Source organism: Catharus ustulatus, chromosome 3 (genome assembly GCF_009819885.2).
Source record: "Catharus ustulatus isolate bCatUst1 chromosome 3, bCatUst1.pri.v2, whole genome shotgun sequence".
In the NCBI taxonomy this organism is placed as follows: Eukaryota; Metazoa; Chordata; class Aves; order Passeriformes; family Turdidae; genus Catharus; species Catharus ustulatus.
Genome location: NC_046223.1, coordinates 89,127,876 through 89,142,780, shown reverse-complemented (window position 1 = coordinate 89,142,780; position 14,905 = coordinate 89,127,876). Strand labels below are relative to the sequence as shown.

The 14,905-nt window shown below is 35.4% G+C and overlaps 1 protein-coding gene across 10 annotated transcripts in view; it reads left to right on the top strand.

Annotated features, from left to right (window-relative positions):
• Positions 1-14,905, top strand: part of ADGRB3 (adhesion G protein-coupled receptor B3) — a 513,515-nt gene that overhangs the window by 181,258 nt on the left and 317,352 nt on the right. For all 10 annotated transcript variants that reach the window (XR_004417317.2, XR_004417316.2, XM_033054203.2 and 7 more), the window contains 4 exons: positions 2,706-2,867; positions 9,889-10,053; positions 12,869-13,033; positions 13,882-14,046. Coding sequence is in view for 8 of the 10 variants with exons in the window: in XM_033054203.2 (XP_032910094.1) it covers positions 2,706-2,867; positions 9,889-10,053; positions 12,869-13,033; positions 13,882-14,046 (657 nt within the window). In the remaining 2 variants the exon portion in view is untranslated. The remainder of the gene's footprint in view (positions 1-2,705; positions 2,868-9,888; positions 10,054-12,868; positions 13,034-13,881; positions 14,047-14,905) is intronic.

The window sequence follows — 14,905 nt, the reverse complement described above, 5'->3', positions numbered from 1 at the left end:
ATTTTTAGTTTTCAAATAACAGAAAACAAGAAGATAAATAAAAAGTAGCCCTTTCAAAATTTTCATTTCAGAAAAGAAAAAATGGATAAGAGAAAAGCAAACAATGGAAGATATATTTACAGATTATGTATTCCATCTAGACTTATTCTAGAAAATATATGTGCTTAAATTAAAATGGTAAATTAATAATGCTATATATGTGTGAAGTTATTTCCCTTCTTTAAAATCTTTTTAAATAAGTAATAATCATCCCGAAAGCAATAAAAAGGACTCTGAAAATTTAAAAATTACCAAGAAATCATAATACATTGTATGAAAGGAAGCAAAGCAGCTGGTGAGATAAGTGTGTACTTTATTTTGTTTTCATTTTACTCTTTTTGCATTGTACAGCATGTTAATATGGAGGATCTGTCTCCAGGAAATGCTTAAGCCTTCTTTACATATGATGGTGTATATTAAGAGATAATGCCTTTTGTGAATGAACATTATGTATATTCTCAGCATCTCTAATAATTAATACTAATTTAAAAATTCACTCAATGCAGTCACACAGCAGTCTGACAATAGTCTAATAATCATGTTGCTGGTGTTTTCCATCATATTCCTAGTGTTAAGAGTAACATTTTTATCACTTTAGGATATTAAAAAAAAAAAAAATTTTAATTTCTGTATTTTATTAGCTGGGCACTGTCAACATGTCTGTGTTGAATAATGGATCATTGACCCTGAGTGTTATATAATCATTTTACATAATGAGGAACATCTTGAGAAACACAGTTTAGACTTTTTCTGCTATTTGACCTTTTATCTAAACTGTTTTAACAAAGGCAAAGTCAAACTTCAAACATGTAGGAAAAGATAAAAATATTAGCAAACCCACAGTAATGCAAGTCTTTTTACCATGCATATAGGGCTTATAGTATGTATTTTATAATTGTTAATGTCTATACACATATTAAATATATTTAACGTGTTATATTATCTAATCTGAACTCATCTAACTGTATAATCAAAGTGCTAAATTCATGTCACAAGAACTATTAAAACAATAATCAGTGATTTTTTTCCATTTTTTTCACTTAACAATAAAGAAAAGGTCTACAAAAGTCACTGGTTAATTTTTCTGTTTAGAAATCTCATAAATTTGTGCTTTTCCATAGAAATTTTTAGCATTGCATATAATTCTATTAAAAACAGAGGGATTTGTGTACTAATTAGAGAACATTCTGTGTTTTTAGTGAATAAGAAGGACTTTTTCGGGGTTTTTTTAAGTGTTGAATGCCTCAGAATTGAATCTTAGAAGTCTAGAAGAAACAATCATTTTGCAAAGGTTTCATGCGTGACCTCTGGGGAAATAAAAAACAACCAAAAGAAAGACAGCTTGGAGAGAATCAAAGATTCAAAGCACAGTTTGAAGAAATTGTATGTCATTTACTGCATTCTTGGAAGATAGTACCAGAATATTCCTGGTTTGCAGACAATCCCTTGATTGTGATCAGTATCAAAACTTTTGGAAGACTAGAAACATACTGAGATAACTGAAATTTCAAGCAAGCTCTTCAAGTCTACAGATTTTATCATGCCACTGATTTTAAAACAGAAATCCCGTCTGTTTCAGAAAGGACTTACACTTTAAAATAAAGCATGCAATAAGGGTTTCAGCTGCCATTTAACATTACATGCTGATTTTTAATGGAAGAAGCTAAACATCAATGCACAATTGTTTAGTGAAATTATTCAGTGAGGTATATTCATATATTCACATTATTTTTGCATTTGCTTTCTGAGAACACTCAAGGGATCTATTTTTCTGAACAGGAATTCCTTTGGGAAAGGAATTCCAGAATTGTGTGTGTAGTTGTTCATGAGAATTAAATTCAAGCATTCTTTCCAGAGCATCCATGCAAGAAAACTTTATGCATTACTTGCTTTCAAAAAATAAAAATATTACATTCTATCTCTCAACTTTTTTTAAAAAAAATCCTCTTTTCTAATATACAGTATTAATAAATCACATCTGACAATTTTGAACATAGTATGTATTACATGTAGTAATGAAGTGTGACATACCCAAGAATTCAGCAAACCTGTAGGTCAAAAGCAAGGAGTAGATCTGTGCAGCAAATTATCATCCCACATTTCAGGTTGAAATTTGGTAAACAAAATGTTTTTCTTTGTCAGGGAACTTTCAAATGCTATACGACTCTGCTGAAGAAAATGTAAGACATTAGGGGTTAACTTGTCTGGGTTTTTTTTTGTTGGAATTCCCTTACTGGTAGGTTTCCTTAAACTGTTACTGAACCTTGATTCTAGAGGGATAAGTACAAATATCAAAGATAAATCCTTTGCTATTATATAAAAACAGTTGTCTATATACTTACAGAATCCTGAGGATAGTGTTGTTTCTGAAGTGTTGAAGGGCAGTAGTTCTCATTCTCATAAAGTTGTAAATGATGCTAAGACATCAAAGTGCTCCCCTCTGACAGGCATTATGTGATTGCAGCATTGTAGGTGTCTTTGTTTTCTATTCATTGCACATTTTCACAGCTGCTTTACTCCATAAACCTTTAAATATTTATATTGGTGTGGTACCTTTTCCTTTGATTTATAAGAGCAAATGATAATGAGCTTCAGCAAAATAAAAAAAATATTGTGTCATTAATACTTATGTCTATATTCATGTTTGTTTGTTGTCTTGAATACAGGTGAATCTGGTGTTGAAGAGTGGGCCCAGTGGAGTACGTGTTCTGTTACTTGTGGTCAAGGGTCGCAGGTGCGAACCAGAACTTGTGTATCACCTTACGGGACACACTGCAGCGGCCCTTTAAGAGAATCAAGGGTTTGCAATAACACTGCCCTCTGTCCAGGTAGTGTTAGCAGCCAATAAATAAAACTGTGGATGTTTTTGAACTGTATAATGATAAGAATTTGAAACTATATATATTTTTTTTTATTGATAATAACATGGATTATATAGGGGCATTTCAATTAAAGCAGAGAATTGTAATTCTATTCACCTGTGAATTTTTTCCATGTAGGTTATTATTTTTATTTTCAGAACAGTCAAGATATGGAACAAGAGCACATTTTTTACTGACAGTTTCATATTTTTTTCAAAAAAGTCTATATTTTCTCATTTTCACTCAGAAGAGAGAAGGTAGCATGAGTACAAAGATAAACTAGGGAAGAAATCCAGATCATTAATACATTAAGGAGCAGAGACTAATTAAGAGGGTTATCATATATTATTTGACACTGCATTTGTTTTGCTATTTAGAATACTCTCTTCTAGGCAATGGGCCAGACAATCTCTATGCACAGTTATGTCTTCATGGACTTCCCTTTACATTGTTCTGGCAAGAAAGGGCAACAGCTACCTATCAAAGGAAAAAAGATCAGACAAAAGTAACTCTTTTACATCTGACACATGGTAAAGGTCATCAGTGTCTTGCATCACAGTTTTCCTACTCCTTTTGTCTGAGAGATCTGGACATCGTTGGAGTTCAGCTGTATTTATACACTAAGGAGAAGAGACAGGCATATTCAAGTTAGCTGCGGAAAGGGCACATCTTTCTTTAGACTCTACCTGTGGATCTGATTAATCTATGATGGGAAGCAAAAGGGAGGGCATATGCCTACTTCATTTTTCCTCTGCTGTGACTGAAATGCAAAAAAAAGAAAAGAAATAAAAAAGAAAAAGGACTATATACCATCCTTCAGATGTTACAGGTCTCTGTAACATTTGATCCCAAGAGGGTGGTGAGCCATCTTCAGCTTCTGGAGAAAGGAGAAGCTCAGTACATTTCTGAAGTAAACTAAATTGTCATACACAGAGAAGTCTTGGACTTTATCTCAATGAGCAGTAATATGAGTAGAATTAAACTCATACTGTGTGTTGAAATGGGAAGTGCATGTTACCCCATCAGTGTTTGTGTATCAGCATTATAAGTATTTAGGGAGCTTCTGTAGTGGAAAGCAACTTACAAGATTGTCTCTAGATAATGCACAATGGTAACAAGAATTGATTTCAACACCTAATGCTTTTATATTGTGCTTAAGTTAAGCAATTCACATAAAATTTTCTAATATTTCAGAGTAGAAAGGCCTAAATTGAGCTGAATTTTAATACTTTAGAAGTGGTAAAACTTTGCACATGGAAGTGTTTCCATACAAAAATGGCAGGTATTTCTAAAACAGTTAAAGTAGCTTAGAGGTGGGAAATACCACAGAAGAACTCTCAAGCACAAAAATAGGAAGTGAAAGAGGGGAACTATAAAAGAAATGAACAAACACTGCATACAATCAGATATATTTAAATATTCATTTGAAGCTGTGTGAAGAATGAACATGAAAACACAGTCCATCTCTCACAATGAGTTCTGCCTGATTTCTTACTAATTAGTATTAACTAAGAAGAGGAAAGAGGATTATATCACCTAACTTTCAGAATTTTATCTTCATTCTCTCCAGAAAGAGATATGAAGTTTTCATACAAAAACAAAGTAAAAGAAAGTTAATTCTTAGATATGATATGGTCAAACAAGCTTATAACAATACCCATCCCAAAACACTGCTCAATATTTCTCATGTCACAAAGGAGATGTTTCTTTATATCCTCACACTTTGGGATCCAGCTTTTGTTTGCAGATACCCAGCATGAGCAAAGGCTACCAATTCTTAGTCACTGCCAAGGTATTTTCTTTTTCAGCTAACCACAGCTGATTCTGATAATCTCAATGTATCTTTAGTTACCTTTCCTAAATAATTAGTCTTCTGGGGTTAATCTTGCATATTGTTCTGTACAGTTACAATAACCTTATTAATTTATGTTGTTCTCTGTCTGACTACAGGGTCACTCCTGTGTAGCAGTGTTCAAGATTAGCAATTTAGAAATATGCTTTTCCCAGGCACAGCTCCGTTAATTTTTCAAGCATCCCTTTAATTATTAGCCCAAATATCCTCTGTCCTCATTCTATTATCTATCCTGATGCAGAAAGTTGCATAGTTCAGGATTATCCCTGATCCATCCATAAAAAATATATGGCCTGTATATGAATGTTTTTAAAACACACATTTGACAAAATGATTAGTAAATTTATGGGGTGGGGGGAGGGCATTGTGAGAGCTGGAATGTTTCCTAATCAAAAAGTTGCATCTTCAACATAAAAAAGTATGCAGGATGACCTACTGTATTGCATGCATCTATCTATAGGCTGCCGAGGAACCTGTTGCACTTGCAAATACTAATGCAAAGCTTTCAGGCTATTTTTTTCAACTGCCTTTAGATATTCTTTGTATACACTTTAACTCATTTTATATGCTGTCCACAATACTCACTGGAATGTCAGAGAACAAATTTGTCTGTGTTCTCAGTGTCCTGGAAAATTTGGAAAATGGGATTCACCAGCTTCATATATATTTATGTATTGGAATAGAACTTTAAATTTCAAAATAGCATTACTAATAGTTCAAAAGCAAAATAATGAAGGAACCACTTTTTACCTAATTTTGGGGTTATTTGTATTTATTTCCAACTAATACTATTCTAGAGAAGTGCAGCATAATAGACAACAAAGCATAGCTCAAGTAATTTTTATTGTCACTGGTTCTTTTGTGAGAGAGGACACCTCAAGGTGCATTACTGCAGTGCTACTGATTCATTTTAGTTTAGTGAATAATTTCTAACACAGCTAAAACTTAAGGGGAAAGAACATGGGATTTCCATGCCTGCAGATCGTCTCAGCTTCTGTTTCTCCTTCTCCATTGTCTTCAACATCTTTTGCCACAAAATTTAGCTGTAGCTTAGCATTTTCAGGCTTATGGGTAAAGCAAGACATGGCAGGAGCAGGAACATATTAAGCCATTTCAAACTTCTGTATTCTCAAATGCCACACTTTGGCTGGTGTTATTTGCTAAGGTACTTTTACTTACCTCCCTATTTTCACTCCCTTATCTTACTCAACAGGGCCTGAAAAAAGCTTGTCTACATCTTTCTTAGAGGCCCCCTTTTAGGTCTTCATGGAGACCTCTTTTCCAGGCTGAACAACCCAAACTCTTCTATCCTGTCTTCATAGGAAAGATATTCCATCCCTCTGATCATCTCTGTTGCAGTGCTCTGGACCAGCCCCAACAGGCTCATGTCTTTCTATAAGGATCCCAGAGCTGGATGCAACACTCCACACCAGAGTGGAGTACAGGGGCAGAATCTCCTCCTTCACTCCGCTTACCATGATGCTTTTGCTGCAGCCCAAGATGTGTTTGGCTTTCTGGGCTGCAAATGCCCAGTGCTGGCTCAAGTCCAACATCTCATTCACAAGCAACCTGAAGTCCTTCTTTGCTGGGCTTCTCTCAATCCATTTATCTCCCATCCTGTGTTGAAACCAGGTTGCCCCCCAGTCATGTGTAGGACTTTATTGGACCTAATAGTGTTTACATAGACCTGCTTCTACAGCTTGTCCAGACCTCTCTGGATGACAACCTGTCCCTCAGATTTGTCAGCCACACCACTCAGCTTTGTGCTGTCTGCAGACTTCCTGAGGGTGTGCTCAATCCCAATTTCTGTGTCATTGACAAAGATATTAGACAGTACTGGACCTATCTGCATCGTGTCAATGGACAAAATATTTTTGCAATATCTGTTCAATTTAAAGCTGAACAAATCAAAAGCATTTAAACCCCAGTAAAAATCTCACAAAATCTGTTTGTAGGATGAAGGCCAGCATGGCCTAACGCCTCCTTCCACTTCACAGCAGTTGTGTGTTGTGAACACTGTGGGTGTTCACTTCAACATGATTAGGTTCACAGAGTGGCAGAGAGATGGGAAAGATGCTTTGCAGTAATCCAAACTTGTTGTGCTAGCAGTGTTTTTTGACAGAGAAGCTGGCAATAATCTGAATATTTTTGTCCCAAATAATGAATCTTGCATCTGAAACTGTGTTATAGAAAACAGTAACTCCTCTGCGGGCCAGCTCTCCATCTGGTGTAATTTGGCATAGCTCATCTGGCTATAATTCATCAGATGCTATAGGGTATTTTTTTGCATTTAGAAAATAGTGTTAAAGAAAGAAGATGTAAATAAAATACCAGAAAGAAAACTCAGCAGTAAGGAACTTTAAATTAAAATGTTCTTTTACAGATAATCTGGATAATACTGGGCAATTTGATAATGTGTTGTTTTAGTGTTACACCTATTCCATCCTTGACCTTATTATCAGACTACTAGTTTCAGATATAAAAGTCTATAAAAGCAAGAAGGTACTGAGAAATTTTTACTTAAAGAGATAAAATTTGTCATGGAAGATGATTTTTGGCACAGGCTAATTTAAACCATGAACAGATAGAGGCTGCTTTCAGTCCACCCAAAATGGAATGCTTTGTTTTGGCTTATGTTTAGTTCCAAAATCACATAAGAATTGTTCAGTGTTGCTGCTAGCATGCGATCAACTCTAGCCAGAAAAAATATACATCCAAATATACACTGGTTAAAGACAGTGCCTTTAAAGAGCCATTAAACACATATTTTTGTTTGTTTTTTTTTAATTTTCAAATAAAGATAACCAGCTTAGAACATTTTGACAGCATGGAATCAAAATTCCAAATTAAGCAATAGGCTTTATTAGGCTTATATGTGCCCTGAAAAGCCTCACTCTGTGTCTCCATAGTGTCAAGACCTTTCTAATTTACTATTTGTCTACTGAATATTTTTTTAGAATTTGGATTTTGTTTAGCTAAATTTTCTACTTTTTAAAATTCTTGCTGCATCTGAACATTTTAACCAGCCATTGTGGTATCAGGAGATGAAATTATGTCATTGTTATTACTGGTTATCGTTTGGAATCTGATCTGAAAAACTGTTTTCTCCTTAATTCTGCTCATATGATAAAAATTGGGAATCTTAGAGATGCATCTGGATTTGTAATCTAATACTTTGCCAACAAGAAAAAAAATTATTTGGATTATAAAGCTGAATCAAAATAACTGTAGAAGTACAGTACTTTTTGAGAACAGATGAAACAAAAAGAGTTATGTGCAGGTATAGTAATACATTTGCTGGTTTTAGACATGCTAGACTTTCTGGTTTTGACCAAAATGTCACAATTAATCAAGGTTTCTAAACTGACTAGACAAAAATCTGTCACTTTAGCATTAATTTGGACTGTTCCTGAGGGTTATTTTTTTAATATAATGCAGATGGATGTGATATTTAGAGTAAGGTAATAAGAATGTAGGATGTGGTCTTTTTGACTTTTACGTGACCAAATGAAAACCTTTAATCAACTGAGCTGTTGTCCAGTGGGTTAAAATCTTCCCTGAATAAATTTTGACATTTTCTGTCAGGTACAATTTCTCAGAAGTTAACTAACAAACTTTTTATCTCAACACAGTGTCTGAAATGACAATTTTTCTTACTTTTAATGAAAGGCAATAGAACTTACTTGCTGAATTCCCCTTGATCTTACTGATGAATTTGTGATAATATGCCGGGGAGCTGAATGTCCTTCCATAGCCTTGCAACTGAATTTCACCTCAGGAAATGTTATTCTGATTCCTGAAAGAAAAGGGTTGTATTCATAGAAACTGGGCAGGTGATACGTGCCTTCAGGGCAAAGGAAACCTATATATAAGAAGTTCTTTAACAGTGATGAAAAAAGTGAGGACAAAACAGAAAATCTATTTCTTCTGTAATGTTGGGAATCATTACCACTCTTACACTCAGATGTTATACACAGTTTGCCCCTCCAGACACCCTTCAAACAGACAAGGCATCAGAAATAGAATTATGTGGTACTGAGTGAGATGTACAGTCTGGATACCAGATCTTTGGATTTCTCTTAAATGCTTAACATTAGTGCAATTCTCATCCCTAAATTCTTGCTCTCACATTGCCTAATTGAAATTTGTGCAACTGCTCTTATTTAAGCAGAAGAAAAATAGGTAAAGTTTGCTTTGCAGTATAATTCAATTTATATAGAACTGTTTTATGAATGTATGTGTAGAGAACTTTCTGAAAATTTCACTGAATTTTTCTTTAAAGGAGTTGCATATGGTCTGTAAGCTCACATGGATGTTGTATATCAGTTTGTCCTGTAGTAGGAAATGTTTAAATTAGAGAAAGATTAATCTTCTATGATTCCTTATATTATCAAAATATTTGTATATAAAAACTGTGGTATAAGTTTGTAATGTATTGAGAACTCTGAAGGTATTTGCTGAATGTTTTCCCAAGAGTAAAGCATGTCTTACGGTCTGTTAAATCGATGAATATGTTCATGTAAGGAAATGGTACATACCTCTTTTACTTATGTGGTCTTGGAATTTTTGAGGAAGATGATCAAGCACATAATATGATAATCTGATAATCTGCTACCATATTTCCACCAGAATTTAAATAATTGAAAAAAATTTAAGATTACTTCCCCAATTTGTGATACTGACATAGTAATAAATTACTGAATTTATTCCTATAATTTCAAAAGAGAGCTATATTTTGATTTCTTCTCAATTTTAGAGTTGCCTTGATACAGAAAGTATATACATGACTTTCACAAAAACTAGCCTCCTGAAAGATGTCATAACTAACTTCTGAAAAGGAAAGTCATCTTGCATAAAACAGTCAAAGAAGAGAAACTGTGGTAGTGAGATTAGTTTAAAGATTACAGAAATTATTTCAAAGTATATTTCTAAATATACTTTAGAGAAAATATAATTAAAGTAGAATTAACTAAGTTTTAAAAAGTATGTGTTTTCATATGATAAAGCTTACCTTTGTACTGATTTCCTTGAAGGTGACAAAATAACTCCTATTTGAAATATTGATCTTGTTTGTTTTGAAATCCTTTCGTTACTTGTTTGTCTGTTTCTGGTTAAAATCTGTATGGTTTGTTGCAGTACATGGCGTTTGGGAGGAATGGTCACCTTGGAGTTTGTGTTCATTCACATGTGGTCGAGGCCAAAGAACTAGGACAAGGTCATGTATACCTCCCCAGTATGGGGGAAGATCATGTGACGGACCTGAAACACAGCACAAACCTTGCAATATTGCACTCTGCCCTGGTGAGCTCATACAGCAACTCTCTGCTTTGTTACAGTGCATTTAATGTGGGTTGTTTGTGATTTCTTTTATAGCCCTTTGCATATAGGAAAAAAAGCCATTATCCAAAGTGACTAGTTTGAGCAATATTGTTCATAATTCTGACTGTAGTGGTTACAGTGTATAGTCAGGATGGTGACTGTTCAACATAGATGCATACAGTGTTCAATTTCTTTGAAGTACTCTCTCTGTAGGGCACAATATGTTGTGTAGGAAGTCTTGATTCAGGATGGGTCTCAGAGAACCGAAAAGGCAAACAACTTCCTGAGTGTGGCTTAAAGAGAGACATTCAGATGTCACTTAGTTTACCTCCACCATACCTGTATGAATTAAGTTTGCTTAGAGGTTTCCTGGAATTATTTCTTCATCATGTGACAAGTGTATTTGTGAAACTATAGTATTTAAATTGCTAGTATATTCAAAATGGATATTATTTACATGTGTATAGACAGAAAGGCTCACACAAGCTAGGGCATTCTTTGAATCCTTTGAAGTTCTTGTACAGATTTTAAGTGCCTTATTTTTGGTAGTTAAAACCAATTTTAAAAAATTGCCACTAACCAAATAAACAATGCATGGGCTTCATTTTAAACTGTCCATCCACTAAAATTAAAGTGTAGTAAAAAAATATTCTTTCAAAATTGATCTTTAAATTCTTGTCTTTAGATTGTGATTAATTTAGACATTTTTCAAAATGTATATACATATAATGAATCCAATTCACTTCAGTATTGTGAAGAAAAACAAAAGATATTACATATAATCTGTCAAAATATGCAATTGTTTGAAAACTTTGGATTTTGAACCATCATTTGTACCTAAATGACTTTTAGGGGCACTTCTATACTGTTACATTTAAAATAACACTTTAAGTCTTTGCTCAATATTAAGATTTGCTGCAATTTGCATTTTCAATTTATTAAGGGAATCTTCATGTTGAATTCTATATTTTTAAGGGTGTTTCTGAAGTAGAAAACTCACATGCTATTTTCTCCTAAAGATAAATAAGAAAGATGTATGAAATATATATGAGAAGCCATGGAATGAGTTTTCTCCAAAGACAGTGTAATAATTGATTTGATCTTTCCGACCCTAAATAATACTATATAGCAATGAATAAAACTGAAGAGGGTGCATTGAAATGTAATTTCCATAATGTTTTCCTCTTCACATAAACCTTTTACGATTAATGAGGGGAACTAGCATCCATGTTTGGAAAGATTTCCATTTTCTTCTGAATAAATTATCAGGGCGCAGCTTCATAGCTTCAGAGGCATCTGCATTGAGAAGTGGTTTACAACCAGGCATTACATAGAATATTTAATACAGAACTTTAGGGAAAAGCTTCCAAAAATCTCTTCTTTTAATTCACTGGTACTGAGATCCTGGGCTCAGGATATGGATAGTATCTTTGAAATGTTCTGTTGTTAATGTCTGACATTAGCAAAATAGTTTAATACCATTTTTCACTGAACAGTGATGCACCCATACAGAACAGTATGTTTACTGACTGACTTAAAGATTCTGCTTTCTATTTTAGATATTAACACCATCAGCTTAGGGAGCTGCTATTCCAACTCCCCTGTAGAAGAATCCTGGAAACAGGGTTTGGCAAGTGCACCAAGTGAAATTCCTTGTTTGGCGTTGTGGTGCTTATATAGCACTAATAGTTATAGAACCAGGTTTTCAAGGACAAATATTAATCAAAAATATATTAGAACCTACATTTTGAGATTATATTTAACTGCAGGGGCAATGAGGAACTGATGATTGCCGCAATCTTTATGAATGCAGGATCCTGAATTAGCACAATTAGTCATAACATGTTTCATAATGTTTGCCTGTTTTTAAACATACTGTCTAGTCCTATTATTATGGACCATATAATTTTTAACTTGTACGGAGGCATAATTGCTTTATGTTTTTCCTTGTCTTGATTTTTAATATTTTCATTTACTTCAAGAACCTTTCTGGTATACAAAATTATTAATAACAGTCATTAACCTTTACTCAGGAGAATATTCATTCCAACTCAAGTGCATGGGCAAATATGAATTACTAAATTCAAAGCCATTTCCACCGTTTCCATTTTGTTCAGACATTTAACTTGACAAATTCAGAGAGGATTATGTAATATGCAAACACAACAGCAGATCTGATAATAAAGGAAGGAAGGAAGGCAGGCGGTTTCTGTCCTGCTAAATTTTATCTCAAAAGAATGTTGAAGAACTGGCATCACTTACCTTACAGTAAGGGAGAACGAATGATAAAAAATTATTGAACATTGTGAATACAGAGAAGAGATACTGCATGTGAGGCAAAGTAGCAACTCCCGTTTTCCTTCTCCTGTTCAACTAAAGATTAGTTTCACCGTCAGGACCAATAACTTCATAATCTGACCTATCTGAACTATAACTGCAGCTCTTATAAATCACTCCAGAGGGCTCAGGGTTCATTTACATTATACAAGAATGGCCCTGACTTTTGCCTAAACAGACCAGTCTTTTTACAAGGCCTAGTTTTTAATAAGACCCTTCAAACTGTACATGCCTCATTTCTCCTTTTTGATATCAGCGTACAATTAGAGGAGATGGGATGCTCTTTACTTGACGAAAAAGGAAAACAGTTTTGTATTAGTTTAAAGTAGCTCATAGTGTTGGTTTCTGTAATGGATTGCCGTAAGAAGCCAGGCTGGGCCCAGCCCGAGGGGCTGCGGTCACCTGCCTGGCTGCAGTGGTAACTCTGCTGTGTCCATCTCTTTTGTGACCGCCGCGGCAGTGGACGGACAGTGGCAGGAGTGGAGCCCGTGGAGCCAGTGCTCGGTGACCTGTTCCAATGGCACCCAGCAGCGGAGCAGGCAGTGCACGGCGGCGGCCCACGGCGGCTCCGAGTGCCGAGGGCCCTGGGCCGAGAGCCGGGAGTGCCACAACCCCGAGTGCACGGGTGAGTAAAGCAGCCAGGGCTCCGGCCGGGCGGGCAACTCCCAACTGGAGCGGCGGACAGGCCTGGCCTCAGCAGGCTGCTGTGGCAGAGCCTGAAAGAAACGCCATTAGCTACAGCACAAGAAGCTCCATGTCAACGCCAGTAAGAATGTGATTGCGGTGAGGGTGGCAGAGTGCTGAACAGGCTGCCCAGGGTGGCTGTGGATTCTCTCTCTCTCGAGATATCCAAAACCCTCCTGGAGGTGTTCCTGCCTCACCTGCTCTAGGTGACCCTGCCTTGGCAGGGATGCTGGACTGGATGATCTCCAGAGGTCCCTTCCAACCCTGAGAGTTCTGCAATTTTGCGAGTCCTGGGACCTCATTCTTACTTACCTGAGGGCAGAAAAAACTGAAGAATGTGCCCTGAAAGGCTGCATGAAGGCTGCACATCAGCTTTTTGGTTTTCTTGCTGGTTGAAGGATGTACAGCAGTTTTAGGCAGGTATTTTTGAAGCCTAAAGAACTTATGTTTTTCATGAACCTAGAAAGTGAATATGTATGAACTGATTCCCTTTTGTGCTGAGACTACTTCATGGTCCTCTGACAGTACAAAAGCAGCCTTCCAGGGCGTGTAGGTTCTATATGGACTTACCTTTAAACCTCATTTTCTTTGTCAGAGTATGTAAAAATCAAGATCTTAGAATATCACATGCAAAAATGTTTTTACTTAGTTTCTTTTAAGGGTACTTAGGCATATTGTAAATTTATATTGTTACTGTACGACAGCACTATACAAATAAATTTTTAAAAAGAGTAATTCTTCATTATTACTGTCATCATATCACCACTGTAATTATATTTTTCCAAACAGCAAATGGCCAATGGAACCAGTGGGGCCACTGGAGTGGCTGTTCCAAATCCTGTGATGGTGGCTGGGAGAGGCGCATAAGGATCTGTCAGGGTGCTGCTGTGACTGGGCAGCAGTGTGAAGGAGCCGGAGAGGAAGTCAGACGGTGCAGTGAGCAGAGGTGTCCTGGTGAGATGAAATTATAATTGCTGATATTATTTTCACTGCAATATGGCTTACTTCAATGGACATCTTTAGGAGAGACAAGATCAATGTCTATAGAGTAATAACCATAAAGAGCCATATCTGGCCTTGTTTAGACAAGTCACTGCTGGTTTTCTCAGTAGATTTCTGTTTATACAGCTAGGTGCAAATTAGCCCTATTAGACACATGAGCAATGCATCATGTTTTCAATAAAACAAAATACCATTGTAAAAATAGTTGCCATTAAAAAAAAAAAGATTGCCTAGGAATGCCTATAGTACTTGGAGCATGAACAATTTGCTGCAGAAAATCTCTTTGAATGCACTGTATCTGAGACTATGAGAGCTGGTTTTGTAATTTGCAATTTCTTTTATCTAGCATACAAGTGACATCTCTAATACTTTTGGGGTAAATTCCAGTACAGTAAAAATAAAGGATAAAGGATACACTACCATAGTGTAGAGAATGAATGAATGAATATTTGAGAAGCATTTTATAAAAAGGAAAGTAATTTTAAAAGAAAGACACATCTTTCTATTATTAAGCATTAATATATTGCTTAAATATCATTTTTTAATAACGCTTTGTATAACTTTTTACTTTGCCTTCCCAAAAGATTTAAGTCTTTCCCACTAAAAGTTAATGAAAGTGTACTTTTGAGCTTCTTAAAAAATGATGAATAAAGAACAATATCTGGTGAATCAGATAATATTTATCTTAAACATACATTGTCCTAAACTAAAAGAATGGATAGATTGGATAGGTGAAAGATAAAAAATACGGTGTTAGTCAGGTAGGATGTTTTAGCCATCCACTTGGGAAATTATATAATCTGAACTGCAA